Below are 24,157 nucleotides of genomic sequence, written 5' to 3'. Positions count from 1 at the left end.
AGTCCCCTAATATTGTTGTGTTACTATCAATATCCCCTTTTATGGCTGTTAGCATTTGCCTTATGTATTGGGGTGCTGCTTTGTTGTGTGCATAGATATTTACAATTGTTATATCTTCTTCTTGGATTAAGCCCTTTATCATTATGTAGTGTCCTTCCTTGTCTCTTGTAATAGTCTTTATTTTAAAGTCTACTTTGTCTGATATGAGTATTCCTACTGTTGCTTTCTTTGATTTCCATTTGCATGGAATATCTTTTTCCATCCCCTCACTCTCAGTATATATGTGTCCCTAGTTCTGAAGTGTGTCTCTTGTAGACAGCATATATATGGGTCTTGCTTTTGTATCCATTGAGCCAGTTTGTGTCTCTTGGTTGGAGCATTTAATCCATTCACATTTAAGGTAATTATCGATATGTATATTCCTAATATCCTGCCACTCCCTTCTGGCCTGTAGAGTTTCTGCTGAAAGATCAGCTGTTAGCCGTATGATGGTTTCATTGTATGTTGTTTGTTGCTTGCTTTTCCCTTGCTGCTTTTAATATTTTTTTGTATTTAATTTTTGATAGTTTGATTAATATGTGTCTTGGTGTGTTTCTCCTTGGATTTATCCTATATAGTACTCTCTGTGCTTCCTGGACATGATTGACTCTTTCTTTTCCCATGTTAGGGAAGTTTTCCCCTATAATCTCTTCAAATATTTTTTCAGACCCTTTCTTTTTTTCTTCTTCTTCTGCGACCCCTATAACTCGAATGTTGGTGTGTTTTAATGTTGTCCCAGAGGTCTCTGAGACTGTCTTCAATTCTTTTCATTCTTTTTTCTCTGTTCTTCTCTGTGTCAGTTATTTCCACCATTCTATCTTCCAGATCACTTATTTGTTCTTTTTTCTCAGTTATTCTGCTCTGCATTCCTTCTAGAGTATTTTTAACTTCAGTTATTCATCACTGTTTGTTTGCTCTTTAGTTTTCCTAGCTCCTCATTAAACATTTCTTTCACTTACTTCATCTGTGCCTCCATACTATTTCTGAGATTTTGGGTCATCTTTACTATCATTATTCTGAATTCTTTGTCAGGTAGACTGCCTATCTCTGCTTCATTTGTTTGGTCTTGTGGATTTTTATCTTGTTCCTTCATGTTCTCTGTTTCCTCATTTTCTTTAACTTACTGGGTTTGGGGTCTCCTTTTCTCAGGCTGCAGGGTTGTAGTTCTTCTAAACTCTTTTGGCTGTCCCCAGTGGGGACATTGATCCAGTGGCTTGTGTAAGCTTCCTGGTGGGGGGGACTGGTACTTGTGTTCTTGTGTGTGGAGCTGAATCTTATCCTTCTGATGTGCAGGGCCATGTCTGTTGGTGTGTTTTGTTGTGTCTGTGAGATTAGTATGACTATAGGCAGTCTTTCTGCTTATAGGTGAGGTTATGTTCCTGTCTTGCTAGTTGTTTGGCTTGAGATATCCAGCACTGGAGTTTGCTGGCCTTTGGGTGGATTTGGATCTTAGTGTTGAGAATGAGGCGTCTGGGAGAACTGTTGCTGATTAATATTCCATGGGGTTGGGAGTTCTCTGGTGGTCCAGTGTCCTGGACTCAGCTCTTCTGCCTCAGAGGTCCAAGTCTGACCGCTGGTCAGAGCATCAAGACCCTGGAAGCTTGTGAGTTGACTGTTGCTCCTACTGTTCCTCTCTGTCATCCACAGCCAACTAATTCCCCCTCAGCTGATGTCTGCTGAGTTCTAGGCTGAATATAACCAGGCTGCTGACTCACCTTTAATGTTGATGAGGTTTTGTTATTACTTTTAAAAATAGAATTATTCATTTCACTCAGAGAGCTGTCTTCATATCCAGTTCCATTTCTTTTATTGAAGGAAATAAGCAAATGTTTGAGGATTAAGATATTTAGAACAGATTAATGGCTGAAAAGAAAAGAGAAATTCTTAGGCTATTTTCAATAGCCAAAAATGTCTGTTGAAATCATCTTTCTCCTTAAGTGAATGGACTATCTAGAGTTGAGAACAGTCTGCTTAATACAAATAGCAGATTCTTTATATCTTAACATATTAGATACTGTTGATACCAATCAGAAACTGAGCATGAATCAACTTCCCACAGAATTAGCAGTGGAAAATACTCTCTTATGAACCTTAGGTGTCTTTGGGCTGATACTGATAAAAAAAATAATCAATTGTGGTGCTAGCAAAGTTGTTCCTGATTTTATAAATGATATAATTATGACTTAATTGAGTGATGATTCTGCAATTTTACAGTTATTAAATATCATATATAAAAGTGCCCTTCTGGTTAGAATACCTTTCAAGAGAAATGTGTCCCCCCCCAACACAAAAGACAATTTTCATTATGAATGGCTAAAAAAGACCATGTCAAAATACTATGTAGTTAAGTATTACAGCAAGAAAGTCCTGTTTTATTATTATTTTTAAACTATATATGGCATCATTACCCTATTTTACACACAAGCAAACAAATCATTAGAGATTTTACTGTATTACCTATAGTTACACCATTTTTTTCACTTTGCACTTAATATAACACAAAAACAATGATGTCACAGTAAGGATTCATTATTTCTAAAGAACTAAATGGCATATGAATAATGAGACAGTTTTCAAATTGTGCATAAAATTGAGGTTGTTAGTATTAAAAGATGTATTCTTTTTATTTGTTCTCTTGAATAAATTTTAAACTAATGCCATCTTATTAGATGGTATATCAACTACCACACAGTTCTGATAGAAGAGTGAAGATGAACCCAATTTAAACATTTGAACCAAAACTAGAAAACAAGTTTTAGTAAATCATGACTTTTTTCCCTCAAGTACAGAAAAAAGTTCAACACAATTTCTTGGTCTTTGGAAGTTGCCTAGGAGGATTGCAGATTGTTTTTTGCACATGATATGGGAGAAGAATGGTGTGTGACATTTGATAGTTTGTGTTCAGAGAGGTACAGAGCAGTAGCTGAACTTCTCTGGATATTTGAGATAAAGGTATGTGTATTAGAAGAACCATTGATAATGCTACATATTGAAACAAAATTGAAAATTTTAAATGCTCCAAGTCAAACAAAGTAGTTTTGTGTAGTGTCTTTGGTATAGCTGAGCTTCTGTATATGTAGAATAGAATTATATAAAGTTAGAGATGCTAAGGCTCTTAATGATCTAGTCCAACCCTTTCATTTTACAGAGGAGGAGACTGAGGTGTGAAGTGGCGAGGTGACTGCCATGTCCCACACACAATATTAGAGTCAATATTAAAATATAGATATCCTCCCTTCCAATCTAGTCCTTTTTGTTTTTCCTATAGCATATTGCCTATATGAGACATAATATGATTGGAAGGTTGTTGTTAAAGTAAATCTTATCACCATCCTCTCATACACCAGAAATTTTCAATATCAGTGATTCTTATGTAATCCTGTTTTAATATTCCCTAAAGAGAATAACACATTATAGCCAACAACTATTTAGCATGAATTAGTTTATTAAGGGCTAAGCACTTCAAAATCTAGAGGAGATAGAGCACAGGTAAGTGTCAGTACAAAAAGGAAAAAGAAAAGGTCTGGGATATGTAGTGGTGTCCAGAAAGGGCAGGCCTGGGTGGGAAATTACACCTTGGTATCTCCCTAGGAGTAGTATAGGAGTGGAGCATTGAAAGATGGTAGTATGTGGAAATGGGAAGTGGGAAGAGAGGAGATAAGTAAAGTTTTAAGAGAAAAAATAATCCATTTGCATGACCAAAGTTTTTATCAAAAGCACTGTCTCAAAAATTGCCTGCTGTTTCTGACAAGCTGTGTAGCAGCAGGTTTAGGGGAAAGGACAAGGATGCTATACATAGAATTATATAACAGTATATGAATGACTTTTTTTTTCAGTTAATAGAAGTGAATGAGACACCTATAGAGCGCTTAATGGAAAAACAAACAAACAAAAAATAAACCACTGAAACGGCAAAAAGGGCAAGTTCCAAATTTTAGATTGAACATATATTTGAAATGGGTGCTTGTTATTAAAGAGCCTGTAGTTGTATTTTATATTTTTATATTTATTTTTTTACTTGGATGTTACAAAGCAATGAACCACTGAACTTTTATTTTTTTTTTTACCTTTTCTATGAAGTCTCCTTCCACCCCTCCCTTGATATTATGTTACATAAACCCCTTCCCTTTTATTGTAAAAACATTAAAAGTTTATTTCCAAAAAGGGAAAAATTAATGTTTGTTACAGTGCTCCTAAAAGTGAAGGAGAAAACTGATGGCATAAGCAAAGTAATGAAAGAAAGTGTGTTCTACAACAGAGTTGCATAGAAATGACTAAGGATACTGAATTTCAGTTCTCTCTAGCAAAATGGGTCTCAGGTATGCTGCTTTTCTTTTCTTTTTTTTAAAGAGAATATGTGGTCTACCTAAATTTAATCAATCCATTTCCTGGCTAGAATAGATTGTCTTATATTTTAACCATGTGGGTCTTCATATATAGTTTTTATAGAGTAATATAATTTGAAAATAAAATCTTATGGCATTGTATATAACTGAATGGTATTAATTAACTTAATGAATGAGCAAAGAAGATAAATATTCTCTAAAGGCAAATACACACACACACACACACACACACACAAAATAGTTTGGTTCTCCTGTTTTTTTCCCTTGGCTCTGAAATAAGTATAATGAGTTGTTGTCAGGGCATGCTATATATATAATCAAAATTTTATTTCATTTTACAAAATCAAGTTATCTGCTTTTAATAACAGTCTTGATTTGTGAAATAACTGAAAAAAAAACAGTCTTGTCTGGTGTTTTTTAATTGATGAAATTACTGATAAGTGGCTGTATTTACAGTGTGTGCCCTCTGTAGAAGTCCTCAAATATGACAGTAGGCATTACTTATGTGGACTGATTAACTGGGTATAGGTCCTAGGCCAAGAATTTTTTCATAAACCTGCTACTATCCTGAGATTCCAGGTTTAGGTATAGCATATGATCCTACATATACTTAGTGAAATAGAGTGATGACTTCCAGGTATAGTAGATCTTCCCTATTCATGGATTCCATATTTGTAGATTCGCCTACTCATTAAAATCTATTTGTAACCTGAAATCAATGCTTGCAGTGTTTTGTTTGTTTGTTTGTATTCATACATTACTGACATGCATAGAGCAGTGATAATTTTGACTTGCTCAATGTGCAGCTTTCCAGATGAAGTCAAATAGGGTCTTATTTCAGCTCTCATATTGTAAACAAGTATTCTTTTCACCATCTGTTTTAGTGCCACAGCTTTCACATTTGGGTTTTGTTTTTTTTTTTGAGATTTTTTTGTTTAAAATGGCCCCCAAGTGTACTGTTAAAGTGCTGTCTAGTGTTTCTAAGTGCAAGAAAACTGATATACATCATAGAGAGAATACGGTTGTTAAAGAAGCCTCATTCAGGCAAGAGTTATACTGCTATTGGCTGTGAGTCAATATTAATTAAGCAACCATGTATGTATGTGTATATCATACATATATAAAATAAGGTGTGGCAAGACAGAAAAACATGCAAACAAGGTTGTGTATTAATTGGTTGACCAAATGTTGTGACCAGAGGCTTGCAGGAATCTAATCCTTTATTTTCCCTAGGAATAGTGATTCATTATTTGCTAATTCAGTGTTTGTGGTGACTTTATGGAACATGATTACTGCAAATAATGAGAATCAACTCTATGTATTCTTACTATGTTTGTAATGCTTTCAATGGGAAATGGGTCTTCTTTTTTTGTATTTTTTTTAACTTTATTTATTTATATATTTATTTATTTATTTATTATTTTTTGGCTGTGTTGGGTCTTCATTGCTGTGTGCGGGCTTTCTCTAGTTATGGTGAGCAGGGGCTACTCTTCATTGTGGTGCATGGGCTTCTCAGTGTGGTGGCTTCTCTAATTGCAGAGCACAGGCTCTAGGTGAGGGGTCTTTGGTAGTTGTAGCACACGGGCACAGTAGTTGTGGCTCACAGGCTCTAGTGCAGGCTCAGTAGTTGTGGCACACCAGCTTAGTTGTTCCGTGGCATGTGGGATCTTCCTGGACCAAGGATCGAACCCGTGTTCCCTGCATTGGCAGGCAGGTTCTTAACCACTGCACCATCAAGGAAGTCCCTGTATATTTTTTAATAATCTCTTTCTGGCCAATTGATTATGTATAGTTTCTCTGAATCTTTAGTACGTACGTGGAGTTATTTCTTTATTTTATATTTTGCTTTCTCAAATTAAAAAAAAATGATGATCACTTATTCAGTATGTCTTTGTTGTGGAATTAAATACAAATTATCCAAAAAGATTTAAATTTATAATGTGATATGACCATGTAAATAAGCTGAGTTGTGTAAAGATATTTTCAATATTTCAGTGTCATATAATATAAATACAACCTTTGAGCATGTGTCTAAAGCAATAACAAAGCTCTGTCATATTTTTAAAGTAAACATTTTAGTTCTCTTCTACTCCCTTCCTAGTAGCAGACTTCCAGCATTCCAAGAGTTTTGCCCTTGGCCTTCTTAATTTCCTCACTTTAGCTCTCTTTCTAGATATATCTAGCTCTTTGTCAACTGAGCCTGTACTTCTTAGAGCCTGTACTTCTTAGAACCTCTACCTTAAAAGACCAGAAATAATAATACAGCTCTTTTTTGTCCAAGAGCTCCTTTTCTCTTTCATTCAATCAAGAAATTCCCACAGAATTTGTTATGGGATTATGAAATGAAACATGAATGAGCCAAATGCCTTAGACAATCCTTAATATGCAAGTGATCAGTGTCAGTGCCCTCATATATTATCTTCATTGTCAGAAAAAAATGACAGCTTTTCTAGGTAAGGTAACTATAAAAAGATAAGCCTGAATGAAAATTCCAAACCTGTCTCAAAATGGATAACATATGTATAAATACATATTGCTATGTGAACCAGTCTAGTCATGCAGTAAGATTTTCATTTTGCTTAAGCTGTTATTTAATAAAAGCCATGTAATTATGATCAGGAATTTATGAAGGAAAACATGGGTTTTTAAGATTCTTGTTTAACTTTTTAAAAAATTTTATTGGAGTATAGTTGATTTACAATGTTGTGTTACTTTCAGTTGTACAGCATAGTGATTCAGTTATACATATACATATGTATTCATTCTTTTTCAGATTATTTTCCCATATAGGTTATTAAAGAATATTAAGTAGAGTTCCCTGTGCTATACAGTAAGTCCTTGTTGGTTATCTATCTTATAATATATAGTATTGTGTGTATGTAAATCCCAAACTCCTGATTTATCCCTCCCAGATGCCATGTTTCCCCTTTGGTAACCATAAGTTTGTTTTCAAAGTCTGTGAGTCTGTTTCCATTTGGTAAATAAGTTCATTTGTATCATTTTTTAGATTCCACATATAAGTGATATTGTATGCTATTTGTCTTTTTCCGACTTGCTTCACTTAAGTCCATCCATGTTGCTGCAAATGTCATTATTTCATTTTTTATGGCTGAGTAATATTCCATTGTATGTATGTACCACATCTTTTAAAAAATGTTTATTGGAGTATAGTTGATTTACAGTGTTGTGTTAATTTCTGCTGTACAGCAAAGTATGATGTATACATATATCCACTCTTTTTTTTTTTTAATTCTTTTCCCATATAGGTCATTACAGAGTAGAGTTCCCTGTGCTTAAAGTAAGTCCCCATTAGTTACCTATTTTATATGTAATAATGTGAACATATCAATCACAATCTCCCAATTTTTCCCTCCACCCTTTCTCCCTTTGTACCCATACACTTGTTTTCTACATCTGTGACTCTATCTTTGTTTTGTAAATAAGTTCATTTGTGTTATGTTTTAGATTCCACCTATAAGCAATATCATATGGTATTTTTCTTTCTCTGTATGACTTACTTTACTTACTATGATAATCTCTAGGTCCCTCCATGTTGCTGCAAATGGCATTATTTCATTCTTTTTAATGGCTGAGTAATATTCCATTGTATATATGTACCACATCTTTATTCCTCTCTCAGTGGACATTCGTGTTGCTTCTATGTCTTGGCTAAAATAAATAGTGCTGCAGTGAACATTGGGGCGCGTGTATCTTTTCATATTATGGTTTTCTCTGGATATATGCCCAGCAGTGGGATTGCTGGATCATATTTATTTATCTAGATATAACATTGCTTTTCTGTTCTTGCCAGGGTTAAGGTAGGTATTTTGTTAATTGAATATCCTAAAATACCATGACATTTTAGTACATAATTATTGACTTCATAATGCTGTGTATTCCAAACTTCCGGCATTAACTTGGCCTTGAATATAAACCCAAAGTTTCTTGTTGTCTTAATATCCTTAACACAAAATGGAGCATGATAGCCAGAGTTTATTTGCTTCTTTCTTTCTCTCTTTCTCTTTCTTTCTTTGCTTTTTTGTCAAGATGGAAAATCTTGTGTGTGAAGTTCATGTCAAGGTCCTCACTTCCTGATGCTACTTTTCTTTATCAGGAAGACTTTGGTGCCTTCCTTAGGCCTGGCCTCATTTACTCTATCAAACAAAAAGTCCTCAAAATTTCTTTCTGGTATGTAGATATCACTCCAGAGTTTCTAGAGTTAGGCCTGTTTTTTATATCATGACTCTGCCACCTGCGACTTTTCGAAAGGTAATTTCCTCATCTATAAAGTGAAGATAGTTTTATTTTCTTCATATAGTTGTTGTAAAGATTAAGTAAGATAATATACTTTACAGTATTTAGCAGACCACAAGAAACATAGCAAATGTTCAATAAAAAAATTAATATTTTATTGTCAAGAGCAGCAGCAGTAGTAGAATAATTGCTGTCCTTATCACTATACTTTGTTTTCTCATAGCAATATGTTGTGTCATAGCAACACAGCAAATGTTAACATTTAGTTAACTGATTAGTTCATGTCTCATTTGTGCTGTTTGATAGTTTTTCATAATATTTTAAGAAAAGTTGAAAGTATTGTGACTTTTATTATTTATAAAACTAAATAGGTTGCTCTAGTGGTAGCTGAGAGAGAGAGAGAAACAGACACAGAGAGTTCTTTATGGAATTTATTCCACAACCTTAATAATGGAAAAAGGTGCTATTATTGAGAAAATACTACAACTGTTTTATTTTTCTAGCACTTTGGCTTTACTATAGATATTATATCATTTACTATATAAACTAACTTTAGGATTTTGCCTTTATATTACAATGCACTTAAAGTAATAATACTTTCCAAAAAAAGTAAAACACACTATTTTTGGCTAGAGTTTATTATTTCATTTTTTTAATAAGGACTTTCTCTATTATCCTTTGTCTCATAGACGACACAGAGCTAAATATTTTATATTGACATACCAATTATGCATCTTTCTAAAAGATGTATACATATATTCCATTTAATTTTTAGGAAAGGTTAAGAGAATGGATGTTTTATTGAATGCTTTCTCTGTATTTTCTCATTTAATCATCAAATAGGCATATGAAGTGTATTATCCTTATTACTTCAGTTTTACAGATAAGAAAACTATGTTACAAAGTATAAGTAACTTACTCGTCATAATGTAGTTTATAAATTATAAATACGTATTTAAGCCCAATAGTATGTTAGAATTCTGAGACTACCATACTCTTTGTCTACTACATCATGCTGGTTTCAGCATTTATATATTTATTTACTTTTTTATTTATTTATTTATTAAACTCATTATTGGAATATAATTGCTTTACACTGTTGTGCCAGTTTTTGCCGTACACCAGAGTGAATCAGCTTATTTATACATATATCCCCATATCCCCTCTCTCCCGCAACTCCTTCCCACTCTCTCTATCCCAGCCCTCTAAGGCATCACCCATCATCGAGTTGATCTCCCTATGTTATGCAGCAATTGCCCACTAGCTATCTAGTTTACATTGGGTAGTGTATATATGTCAATGCTACCCTCTCACTTCGTCCCAGCTTCTGCTTTGCACCCCTCCAACCCCGTGTCCTCAAATCCATTCTCTGCATCTGCATCTGCATCTATATTCTTGCTCTGTCCCTGGGTTCAACAGTACCATTTTTTTAGATTCCATATATATGAATTAGCATACGATATTTGTTTTTCTCTTTTTGGCTTACTTAACTCTGTATGATAGACTCTAAGTCCATCCACCTCACTACAAATAACTCGATTTCATTCCTTTTTATGGCTGAATAATATTCCATTGTATACATGTGCCACATCTTCTTTATCCATTCATCTGTTGATGGACATTTAGGTTGCTTCCATGTCCTGGCTATTGTAAACAGTGCTGCAATGAACATTGTGGTACATGTTTCTTTTTGGATTATGGTTTTCTCTGAGTATATGCCCAGTAGTGGGATTGCTAGGTCATATAGTAGTTCCATCTTTAGCTTTCTAAGGAACCTCCATACTGTTTTCCATAGTGGCTGTACCAATTTACATTCCCACCAAAAGGGCAGGAGGGTTCCATTTTCTCCGCCCCCTCCCCAGCATTTATTCTTTCCAGATTTTTGGATGATGGCCAATGTGACTGGAGTGAGATGATAGTTCATTGTGGCTTTGACTTGCATTTTTCTAATGATTAGTGATGTTGAGAGCATCTTTGCATGTGTTTGTTAGCCAACTGCACGTCTTCCTTGGAGAAATGTCTATTTAGATCTTCCACCCATTTTTCGATTGGTTTATTTGCTTTTTTGGTATAAAGCTGCATGAGCTGCTGGTATATTTTGGAGATTAATCTGTTGTCAGTTGCTTCATTGGCAAATATTTTCTCCCATTCTGAGGCTTGTCTTCTTGTCTTGTTTATGGTTTCTTTTGCTGTGCAAAAAAAAAAAAAAAAAAAAAAAAAAAACATAGTTACATTAGGTCCCATTTCTTTATTTTTGATTTTATTCCCATTATTCTAGGAGGTGGATCAAAAAGGTTCTTGTTATGATTTATGTCATAGAGTGTTCTGCCTATGTTTTCCTCTAAGAGTTTTACACTGTCTGGCCTTACATTTAGGTCTTTAATCCATTTTGAGTTTATTTTTGTGTATGGTGTTAGGAAGTTTTCTAATTTCATTCTTTTCCATGTAGCTGTCCAATTTTCCCAGCGCCACTTCTTGAAGAGGCTGTCTTTTTTCTATTGTATATCCTTGCCTCCTTTGTCAAAGATAAGGTGCCCATATGTGCATGGGTTTATCTCTGGGCTCCATATACTGTTCCATTGATCTATATTTCCGTTTTTGTGCCAGTACCACGCTGTCTTGATCACTGTAGCCTTGTAGCATAGTTTGAAGTAAGGGAGCCTGATTCCTCCAGCTCCATCTTTCCTTCTCAAGATTGCTTTGGCTATTCAGGGTCTTTTGCATTTCCATACAAATCGTAAAATTTCTTGTTCTAATTTTGTGAAAAATGACATTGGTAATTTGATAGGGATTGCGTTGAATCTGTAAATTGCTTTGGGTAGTATAGTCATTTCCACAATGTTGATTCTTCCATTCCAAGAACATGGGTATACCTTCATCTGTTTGTATCGTCTTTGATTTCTTTCACCACTGTCTTATAGTATTCTGCATACAGGTCTTTCGCCCCTTTAGGCAGGATTATTCCTAGGTATTTTATTCTTTTTCTTGCAATGGTAAATGGGAGTGTTTCCTTCATTTCTCTTTCTGATCTTTTGTTGTTCGTGTATAGGAATGCAAGAGATTTCTGTGCATTAATTTTGTATGCTGCTACTTTACAAAACTCATAGATTAATGCTAGCATTTTTCTGGTAGCATCTTTTGGGTTTTTTATGTATAATATCATGTCATTTGTAAAGAGTGAGAATTTTGCTTCTTTTCCAATTTGGATTCCTTTTATATCACTTTCTTCTCTGATTGCTGTGGCTAAAACTTCCAAATCTATGTTGAATAATAGTGGTGAGAGTGGGCACACTTGTGTTCTTCCTGTTCTTAGAGGGATTGCTTTCCGTTTTTCTCCATTTAGAATGATGTTGACTGTTGGTTTGTCATATTTGGTTTTTATTATATTGAGGTATAACAATTTTGACATAAACATAGTGGCTTTTATTTCACTTATAGATTTGAACACAGATGCATTGAAAATTAACTGCCTAGTATTAGTTTGATTTATGTTGCAGGTAAATCTGTTTTTTACTTTTCATGTGCTTTAGCTGTAACACTGATTTCAAGATGCTAAATTTCTTCTCAATATTTTGCTTACTTTCTAGCTGACCTACTGACTTCATAATGTCTGAAATCAGATTCAGCAATCTCACTTGGGATCAAGTTATAACACTGGATCAAGTGTTAGACGAAGTAATTCCAATTCATGGAAGGGGGAATTTCCCCACATTGGAGGTAAAACCAAAAGATATCATTCATGTTGTGAAAGATCAACTGATAGAGCAAGAAATTATTGTTAAAGATACCCGATTGAATGGTTCCACAGCAAGTTACATACTTGCAAGTCACAATGGAATCAGCTATAAGGATCTGGATATTATTTTTCGTGTTGAACTACCAAGTGATCAAGAATTTCATGTTGTTAAAAATATAGTTCTAGGTTGTCTACTCGACTTTTTACCAAAAGGTGTGAAAAAGGAAAAGATCACCCTAAAGATTATGAAAGAGGCTTATGTGCAGAAGATGGTCAAAATTTGCAATAAGCATGATCGTTGGAGTCTTATCTCTCTTTTAAATAACACTGGGAAGAATGTAGAGCTAAAATTTGTGAATTCACTCAGACGACAATTTGAATTTAGTGTAGATTCCTTTCAAATTATCTTGGATCCCGTGTTAGACTTCTACAGTGACAAAAATGGTAAACTAACCAAAGAATGCTATCCTGTTGTGGTAGCTGAAAGCATGTATGGAGACTTCCAAGAAGCAATGACACATTTGCAGTACAAGCTTATATCTACCAGAAAACCTGAAGAAATTAGAGGTGGTGGCCTTCTGAAATACAGCAACTTACTGGTTCGTGACTTTAAGCCAGCTTGTGAAGCAGAAATCAAGACCCTGGAACGTTATATGTGTTCTAGATTCTTCATTGATTTTCCTGATGTAGCAGAACAGCAAAAGAAGATTGAATCATACCTCCACAACCATTTCATAGGTGAAGAAAAGAGCAAGTATGACTACCTCATGACCTTGCGTGGAATTGTGAATGAAAGCACTGTTTGCCTCATGCATCATGAAAGAAGACAGACCCTCAATATGATCACCGTTATGGCTTTAAAAGTACTTGGAGAACAGAATATCCTACCTAATACAGACAATGTAACTTGCTTTTATCAGCCTGCTCCATACTTTGCTGCTGAGGGAGGGTACCCTACCTATTATGTAACATCTGGACCACCACCTATATTCTTTCAATCATACCACCCACTACACTTTCATGTGCCAAATGATATGGTTTAGAAAAACACACCATAGAAACTTTGCTTTAATTAAACACCTCTTAAAAGCAAGTTTCCAAATTCCATAAAATTTAAGATCTATTTTTATTTTTATGCAGTTACCAACTATTTTTCATCAATTATAGCTTAAACCGTCATAGTAAATACAATGTAATCTGTGAACTGATCTATTTAAATGATTTTTAAATGTTATTGATTAGCTATAATAACTTTCAAATGTTGTGGACCACTTAAAATGATTTTCAGATCTGACTGACTGCTTATGACTTTCAGATTTGCTATGACAATACATTAGAGATGACTGCATCTTTGATTAAAATATAAAAGAACAGACTCATGTTTCAAAATCCAGAGGTAAAGTAAAGATCACTGCCAACATTTTTCTATTCAATCAATTCTTTTGTTACCGTCACTTCATTTTTTTCTCGTGAATAGTACCATCAATGAATTTTCAATTACCGAACAAAAATGCCTAATTTTAAAGACAACAGATTCAGAAGACATTAAAACCCTGGACTTTGCAAGCATATATTTTGTCTCCCAATTGAATTGGTTTAGATACCAAATCCTACTATAGTTTGAAGGAACACCGAAAAAATGATTCTGGAAAACACTGGACATTAGTAATTTATAAACTATCAAATAAGTTTTTTTTTTTTTGGGGGGGGGAGTACATCAGGTTCAATCATCTGTTTTTATACACATATCCCCGTATTCCCTCCCTTCCTTGACTCCCCCCCCTCGAGTCCCCGCCACCCTCCCCGCCCCAGTCCTCTAAGGCATCTTCCATCCTCGAGTTGGACTCCCTTTGTTATACAACAACTTCCCACTGATTATTTTACAGTTGGTAGTATATATATGTCTGTGCTACTCTCTCGCTTCGTCTCAGCTTCCTCAAATAAGTTGATTTGTGTATCTGAAGAATAATACCATTGAGCTGGACAACCAGTACTGTGACCATTTATACAGGTTATTTCATTTTTCCCCCAAACAAATTGAAAATAATGAAAATGACCAAATCTGAATGTGAAAGTTTTCTATAATCATCTGTTAAAAAGAGTCTACATGTCAAATAGCAAAAAGCAAGCAGAGATTTTTAGCCATGGCATTTACCATTTTTATGACTGATTTGACCAACATCTTAATATGTGGTGACGTTCAGTGTTAGTAAGTGAAAATATTTTCATTATTACTAAATGAAGCTTTTTTCCATCTTGCCTTTACCAAAGATCAGTTTCTAATATGACATTCAAGTGCCTCCTCTTGTGAGATTTTGCATAGTGCTATAATTTATTCAACAATTGTATATGTTCATCAGGTATCTGAATATCTACTCACTATATCTACTCACTATATGCTGCTAGCAAATCTTCCAGTGGGATTAAAATAATCTGTGACCAATCCAATGGGATTTAAATCCATGACAGAAGGGGAGGAGCTGTCCTGAATGAATATAGATGGGACCATCAGATAACGTCATTATTTTTACTTGCTTCTGAATTTTTATATTTCCATCTCAGTTTTCATTGACCATCACAAGGTTTGCCATCACAACATGATCCAACAGGCATATTCTGAGAATTTGTCGTTTATAAACTGTGCTTAATCCATCTTCTCTGTATTACAGTGTTGGACACAAGTACACCAAAGATGGCATTTTCAAATAACCAATATTTATGAGATGTTTTATACCACAGTACCACTGGCCATCTGTATATTTTTAAAGAGTTATATTAAAATATACAAATACTATATATATATCACAACCATGAAACTTTAAAACATTATATGGATTCATTTGCTTGCTTGGGACAAATAAAGAATTTATAAATGCTGTATTAAAGAGAAAATTCAGTAATCTATCTGCGTAATGTATCGGTTGAAAATGATTAATCTTTCTGCCCTAAGTACACTCTTTAGTTTTCAGTTAATGAGAGTGCTTCTACATAAAACTGAAGGATTATATGCTATATTAACAATACCAAAAAAAAATTACAAAAGATATAGAAAAAGTATTTAATAAAAAAAGCTATGATAGTTATGAGTCATGGGTAAAGGTTCAGTATTTTCCAGAGTAACATTTTATGCTGAATAGTAGAATTTTGAAGCTATTTGGAAACATCTTATTACCCATTTGCTCCCTTAATTTCCTTTGGTCCTTTTGAGAATTTGAACTCCTTCCCTGAAAAGCAAATTCCCTATGGTATTTTCCTAAAGCTTTAAATACTGCTGGAAGAATGGCCTGAAAGCTACATGCTTCCTCCTAACATGTCAAGCATGTTTTTCCATTATAGCAAAAAAGCTTAGAATTGGCATTTAAAAAGCTCAGATTTTTCTGAAGAGAGGGAACCCAAACCTGTTGAAGGGAATGGTATTACCAAAGAGAGAGCTATAGCTTTATCGCTCATGGCTTTTTTTTTTCTTTTTCTTTTTTTTTTTGTAGATACCATCATCAAGCTAGGCTGTCCTCTTTGCTTCCAACTAAACAGAAAAATATTTATCTTCAATAGTGTATGAATATCTGTCCAAAAATAGGCTAGTTTCTTTGAGGAGCATTATGTTATCATTCTGTTCATTAGGATAATAAATTGAAAAGATTTTTATAAGGAAATGAATGCTAGCCCCTTGGCCTAAAGGAGTTAATAGAAGTTAGTTAAAAATATAGCTCTATAGCATGTCATCCCATTACAAGCGTGAAATGGTACTGTCTTTTCCTATTTTATTTTATACAAATTCAAGACTGAGTCTTGGCTCAGGAGTTCTTTTCTTTTTCCCTCCAGAAAGCTAACTAAAACTGAAAAAGGAAACCTTTTGATATACTGCTAGCAATCATGTCAGTAGGACATATTTGGTGTCAGTTATTGGTACATATTTTTAAAAACTAAAATATTCTTGCATTTCACGAATATTCACACATTATCATCAAAATTTTACTAGTAGAGTATTTGCAACTTTTAAATTCAGAGATATTCTAATAATGACCAATGTCCAGTTTAATCAAAGAAAACTGAAGAGAAGGATTAAGTATTGTTTTAAATGAAAGCCCAGCTAAATAAAAGACAAAATATCAGAGTTAGAAAATTCATGAATTTCTTTAAAAAATTGGAAAAGCTCCTGGGCCCAAATTCCATTTCTTATATTATTTCAGAAAGGCTCTATCAAAATGCCTCTGAGTTAAAGTGATTTTAAAATTGTCTTTAGCCACATATTAGTTTTAAGCATTGATAAAGATATCAATATGCAGAATGCCTGAGATCTGATTAAAACTCCTTTCACTCAATAGATCTATTATCTGAAAATATTCACCCAACTTTAAAAATGTAAGTTAAAGTGTATAATTGAGAAAATTTTTGAAGTTTAAAGTTTGTAATGCTTTTCAAAATTACACCAATATATGACTACAACATTCATTTATAGAGGATTTTTTAAAAAATAATTAACTCTGTAAATTAGCATTAAAACAGGATTGGGAGATATGTGGGACTACAATTTGGTAAACATTTTTATGAAGTCCATTTTGGCAAGACATAAAACCCAACATTTTAACCTGCTTTGGGATTCACTTGCTTTACCATTATAAAAGAAATATATTAATGTTTTGTTTTCAGTTCTGCTATTTTAGTGGTTATTTTTTATATGTTATAATGATAAAATTTATGTAATAAATGTTGGAAATTGTATTGCTAATCCACTGCTTCATTTATGAACATATTTTCAGCATGTGTAACTGGAGGCAGCAAATTTGTTAGGAAATCAGCTAAGTATTTTCTTTTTTTTTAAATTTATTTATTTAACTTATTTATTGGCTGCATTGGGTCTTCGTTGCTGCACACGGGCTCTCTCTAGTTGCTGCGAGCTACTGGGGCTACTCTTCATAGCGGTGCCCAGGCTCCTCATTGCAGTGGCTTCTCTGGTTGTGGAGCATGGGCCCTAGGCGCGTAAGCTTCAATAGTTGTGGCACATGGGCTCAGTATTTGTGGCTCACGGGCTCTAGAGCACAGGCTCAATAGTTGTGGCGCACGGGCTTAGTTGCTCCGTGGCATGTGGAATCTTCCAAGGGCAGGGCTCGAACCCGTGTCCCCTGCATTGGCAGGTGGACTCTTTACCACTGCGCCACCTAGGAAGTCCAGCTAAGTATTTTCTTAAGGAAACAGTTTTCCTTGAATTTTTTGAGTTTGAGAAAAAATATACTATTTTGAGTATATGCTATCTGGAAACCAATTTAACATGTAACAGGTGATCTTTAGGCTCAACTCATTGTACTTTTTGTTTTGTACTTCAATATGGGGAACTGTAAGGTTATTTTTCACACAATTTTATGTCTACATGGATTGTATTAGTGTTTGAAACTGCAATAGAAACTCCTTTTTGTTTAGATTTAGCCCTTAAAAGAGCAACAGAAAATTTATAAATGACTTTGTTGTATTGGGTTGACCAAAAAGTTTGTTCAGGTTTTTGTAACATCTTATGGAAAAAGCTGAATGAACTTTTTGTGCAACCCAATACATGTGCTTTTTATGACCCTTCAAAAAAAACGCAACTCCTTATTCTAGAAAAAGAATACCATATTGATATACCTCTCAGTACTTTTTGGCCAAGATGTTAACCACTATACATGCGTAAGTGGCTTTTCCAAAAGACAAATGTCTTGAGAGGACCCTCTTGGCAAAATTATCTCTTATGACTCCAAATTAAAAGTGATGGATTTACTAACCCTGTTAAATCCAAGTAGTTTCATGATAATTTATGAAAATTTACATTTTATACATTCTAGACTGGTGATAGAATTTGAACCATTCTTTAAAATTTTAATAAGTAGTCCATTTTCCTTATAAATAAAGTATGACCAAGTCAAATTTGGTTCCTTGGCTCAACTAGAGAACCTAGAAGCATGAGACTGAATCTTGTTTTAGCATTGGTGCAGCCCTGGAGATATCAGTGGGGGAGACTAGTCACCATGAAAATGACAATAGAGAGTGGTATGAGGGTTCACACTACTATTTTATTCAGCAATTTCATTTTATCATAGGACAACATTAAAAAAAACACTTTTCTATATAGAATGTGGCTTCAATCCCAAATGAAAAAATAATAAAGATATTGTAGTATCTTCAGCTTGTAAAACCAGAGTTAAAAAGGAAATTCCATACATTTGTAATAGTCACTTCAAATGTTTCTTTAAAGTAAAAACCGGCATTAGATAGCTATTTACATTTAAAATTTCTGCTTAAGAATTTTTTACAAATGTTTACCTTCCCCCAGTAAAATTGAATAGTCAACCCAAACATATATTACTGGATATTTAAATAAAAAGGTTTGAAAATAATGTTCTTTAAGTCTTACATGTGACCTCCTTGAACAAAATGATTTCTACAAAAATTATTTTCTTTATTGTTTTGTGAGTTTTCTAGGGTACCTTTGGGACACAGGATTAAATGCCTTCAAAAAGACAATACTTGCTCAGGCAGTGAATGCCAAATAACTATTGTCTCATTGCAACTCCTCCAGATTTATTATCAGGTAAAATGCTCTCATATAGTGTCAGCAGGTAAAAAAAATGTAAATTAATAGTTTTAAGGTGGAAAACTGCTTCTTTTAAAAGCACCTAAATGCATTTTAAAAATAAAAGGCATCATCTTCTAGGTAAGTAATATATGTACTGAAATAGAAACCATGACAGGGAGGTTATCTGCTTTAGAGATGTAGAGAAATATATTTAATATGCTGTAATAGACTTATATGAAACTCAGTAACTGTTTACTCACTCAAGGAGAGTACCTCTGAGTAAGAGATATACAAATTATTTTCCTAACATTTACAAAAAGGTGGCACATTTCCTGACAAACAAGTTTTTAATTCCTGCAGTTTTTCATCTACGTTTCTCCTCGTTTACTAAAATGATATCTTTCTGTGCTCGCAGTGATAAGATGCAAAAAAATGAAGTTTAGGGCCAATTTATACTGTTTCTATTATGAAAAGATAAAATGGCACAGTTCCAAATGTAGTTCTTAGTGAGAGGAGAGCCTGGAAATGTCAGAAGTATTAACTTAGGTAGAATTGTGATGGTAGATGGTCCCATTCTAGAGAATAAAGTTTTCATATGTGCTTTGTGGAGAATCCAATTTTAGGATCTCTAGTTTTTCAAGATGTCTCTTAACTAGGATATACTCACCACACTGAATCAAAGGTCATGATTATAAACATTCACTTTTTAGTTCTTTAAGGACCTTGGAATTCTAAGCAACTAAATGTGAAGAAATCACTTATGTGGTGTACTGTATCATTCAGAGTTCAGACTGGAATAAATTTGAAACTAACTTTTTTAGTAAGAAATAGAATTATTTCAAACATCGTTATATGCTCTTGTATAATTCTTGGGAATTTTTTAAAGTTAGATAAGTTGCATTTTAATTAGTACATATAAAAATTTTAAGTCAAACCAATTAAACTGTTTTAAAATCAAAACCCAAAAAAATAAAATAAAATAAAATCAAAACCCCACATGTATCAATTTAGATTTAATGCATAAAATTATATTCAAAAGTATACAAATTTACAAAATTTTTGAATTCCTATAGAATTAATGTTTTGTTAAAATATAAAACCATTAATAGATGACTCACCTTCATTAATTACAATGAAGTATCACATTTATTGAAAAATTTCAGTATATTTTATGTATTTCACTCAAAAATCTTAAGCATTTTCCAATAAATATTGGAAATAACCTGTTGGATTATCTTAATTTGCCAGATACCAATCCATTATGATTTGGTAATATTGTCCTATGACTATCTTTTCCAATTTGTCTTTAAGTTCCCAGTTTACAAATGATATGCTAAACTATAGCAAACTCTTACTTTCTCTTTAAATAAATATATTCTGCCATTTTAAAACAAATACCATATATATCTACTTTAATACATAAATCTGCTTTAATCCATATACTGCTACTAGATTTAATTGAGAAGTAAAGTTCCCTTTGACAGTTTGTGGCTAATTGTTTCATCTCACGTAGTCCCTGTTTAGACTGAGTGAAATTGGTATTAGTAACTTTCTTCTAGTTTGAAAAGCATGAGCAAATAGAAAGCTTTTTCTTTAACATTTTTTCTGTATATCAGAGTGTCTCAACCTACAAAACAAAGAATTTAAGTAATTACCCAGATAATTCAGACCAAAAACATATCATTAAGTAATGAACAAGGAAAAGTGAACCTAAATTATTTATGATCCAAGTCATTCAGTAGTTACATTTATCCCATATAGACAAGACCAAAAATAACTATTGGATATGAAAAAATCCTACAATATCATTTCACTAGATGAAAAACAATTCATCCAATAAAGAATAAATTTAAAATTAAAGGAAAGCTTTGAAAGCTTAGCAAACAAATTGAATCTATAAACATTTACCTTGATGTGTTTCAGGTTTCAATTAATTCAAATCCAATTGCTTAGCATTAAAGAAAATATCAGTCAAAGGAATTGTAATCACTAAGTGGGAAATGAAATAGAAACATCTAAATGTAATTACCCAGCACCCAGGAAAATTACTGATATGATTTCCTACACTACTTCCAGACAGACCTATATTTTAACATTAAATAATTCAGCATTTTAGGAAAGCAGTGAATATAAGTATAGCTTTATAAATACAAATGATTTAGGTGTCTTTTTAGCATTACAGTTCACATCACCAATTTTAATCTTTTACTGCAAAAATTTTGAAGTGTTCTTAAGAATTTACTGTGGTTCTGTAAATGAAAATTTCAAGGGTATTAATGGAGTGTCTAAGAGATGACTGAAATGTCCAGAAGTGAGTGAAATGTACATCTTTCATGTTGACTATATGTTAACTCAGATTAATATTAACTCAGATTAGTTTTTTTTAAACCATGTTATTGCTCATTATATAGTTCTGAGACGTGTATATACTATTTTGGAAAATGTATTTTACTGTTAACAAAAAATTAATGTTATATGAACAGTGCAGAGTTTTTTTGGTGGAAACTATTTTTAAATTAATTATACCACAATAATTGTATCTTATTATTTACTTAGTAGATCTTATAGCTGTTTCATTTGCTTTGTCTTGTGCTTTTATACACTTTGTGGAAAAAGCACTGTAGAGATTATTATTAGATTAGATGAGTTTTTAAAATAAAATCATGAAACATGCAGCGATGTACCAACTGCAAAATGGGTAAATGCCTATTATTTCATATACCACCAAACTAATTGTTTGCAGTGTGTTCAAAAAAGTACTTAGAAATGAACTTTACCCTGGAATTTGTATAGAATTCCCGTTAATAATGGGAGGGGATTGACCTTCAGTATATTATGGCTTTATATAATTGACTTTAAGATTTATAATAGATTAACCAACAGATAATCCCATTTGCATAGCTTAATTATACAAAAAGTGTATATTCATTCATGTCCAAAACTTCATTTGAGTTTACGTTGGTAAAATGTACTTATCTTCTCATCCCTCTCAAATAGATGTTACCTACAATACATTGGATAAGAACATAATTGGTGGTAAAGTGAATAAAATGGCAATATTACTCAAGGAAACTAGTCAAATTATATGACATTGTATTGAGTCCTCCTCCCAACACACACATACACATCAGCATCATACAGTTAGCCAAGCCAGAGAGTGTCTCAATTCATGTCTGTATGCTGACCACATATCCAAACAATGATCTTAGTGATCACTCTACAGAGTGACAAATACAACATGTGTTAGAAGAATAAAGAACTATTGTAAAAGTGACTGGAGAGATGAAATTCCACTTGATATGATTCGCTTGAAGTTTCTACAGGTTTAGCAGTAGCCTAGCATCTCTAGAGGATTAAGTATCTTATATGAAATGTGGAGCATATATCAGTAAATACCCTTATGCTAAAAATCACATATTTTCTCTACATTATGTAAGTTATCAGATGACTAAACCTTAAACTAAAATAGATGATTACAAGAAAAGAACAAAATGACCCACTGACACAATCAAGACAACTTTTTAATCCTTTAATATGTGAAAATAAGTTGTGCCTTGTCTGGTACTTCAAACTTTACCAGAAAGCATAGATACTATCCACACATAAAAATAGCTAGCTTTAAATTTGTTAACAAACAGTGGTTTAAAAAAATGCAAGCCAAAAATATTCCTATTTTTGTCCCCCAATGTTTTGCTTGTAAATGTGTCAGTTAAATCATGGGTGATAAAAGCCACCATTATATTAATATAGTACATTTAATCAAGCACTGTAACACTATTTCATTATTAAGCATGGAAATGAGATCAGTGGAAGTGAGATTCATTTACTTTGAGACCCCTGACAATGATACCATTAAAGTACGTGCATATTACAAAAGTTCTCATTGGACTTGGTGATTGCTGTACTTGTCCTCTCCCAACATTATTTCCAATAATAATAATAAAAAAGTGGAGACACATTATTGTTCTATCTGCTCTCATACCCACATAAATCAGGTCTGGTCCTCAGTAGGAATATCTAATATTATCTATTTGCATGATTTCTTCAAAGGTATACTTTGTTCATTTTTTTTCTTAAAACTTTAATGATATTTTCACATATTTAAAAGTAAAATTGTAAAGATGTAAAAAGATGATGAGTAGTATATTTTCCATCACTGCTCACATTGCATGTTGTCCTTCCCAGCTGCTTCCATATTCCTCTCTCATCCTGTGTTATTACAGAATCACCATCTAAAGTCACAATTAGTTGCCTTGGAAAGAATTACATTAAAATATAATTTGAATAATATGATCAAACAACAAATTGGGTCTCCTATAGAGTATACATATACCTGTGAAATGGACTCCACATTTCTTTTAGTTCTATTACAGATTCCCTCCCCCCACATCCACACATACAAGAATATGCAAATATGGGCCCAGGGCTCACACATGGAGGGAGGGAGTTGCAGATGCTCCCCAAAGCCGGAGGAGTCTGCAGGGACTGGGTGAAGGGCCGGAAAGGGCATGAGAGGCAGCCACACACTATTGCCATTCCAGGCTTGTGTGGGAGAAGACTGCTGTGTGCCTGTTTCTGTCCGCCTGGGTGACTCCAGCCCTTGGTTAATAAAAGGTGAATGGCAGCAGAGTAGAAGGACATGGAGTTCGTCTCTCTCCACAGATGCATCAGGAATACATCAGTAGATGCAACAATTCTCACAGAAAACTGGCTGAACACTAGTGGAAGACCTTGGACACTGGAAAGGACTATAAAGATTCCTGCATAACTGGGTCAGAGGAAAAAAAGAAAGGAGAAAGAGGAGGAGAAAAAAAGGGACAGGGCCTGCACCCAGGGGTGGGGGAGCTGAAGCAGAGGAGAGATTCCTGAATTCAGGGAAACCCCCCTTATCAGATGGGGAAAACTCCTCCCCAACAGAGAATTTGATTGGGACAGAAGGGAGGCATTTGGGGCTGTCCAAAGAGGGTGAAGCAACTAATCTGTGGCAGATGACAAAGAGAAAGAAACACACAGGTGGTCTGAACCGCAGTGCTGTGTGCCCCTGATTGAGACATGTGTTCACAGGAGTGCAAGGGGTCTAGGAGCTGGAGCATGGGGATCAGAAAACAGGCCCAGAGTGAGAACCATCGTTGGTTGCAGAGAGACAAACTGAGGGGATGGGAGGGAAGAAATCCACAGCAGGGAATGCCTACTGGGGAAGACTGGGCTGCCATAGAAGCAGGGCATTACAGCTGA

The 24,157-nt window shown here is 33.9% G+C and overlaps 1 protein-coding gene across 1 annotated transcript; it reads left to right on the top strand.

The window, feature by feature from the left end:
- The first annotated feature begins 12,245 nt into the window (after positions 1-12,245).
- Positions 12,246-13,418, top strand: TENT5D (terminal nucleotidyltransferase 5D). The gene has a single exon (XM_057719078.1). It carries the CDS (start codon positions 12,246-12,248, stop codon positions 13,416-13,418), a length of 1,173 nt encoding a protein of 390 aa, XP_057575061.1.
- Positions 13,419-24,157: the final 10,739 nt, after the last annotated feature.

The sequence above is a fragment of the Hippopotamus amphibius genome, chromosome X (assembly GCF_030028045.1).
Source record: "Hippopotamus amphibius kiboko isolate mHipAmp2 chromosome X, mHipAmp2.hap2, whole genome shotgun sequence".
NCBI classification, from domain to species: domain Eukaryota; kingdom Metazoa; phylum Chordata; class Mammalia; order Artiodactyla; family Hippopotamidae; genus Hippopotamus; species Hippopotamus amphibius.
The sequence above is the reverse complement of the archived record's forward strand: the minus strand, read 5'-3'. Positions and strand labels throughout refer to the sequence as shown.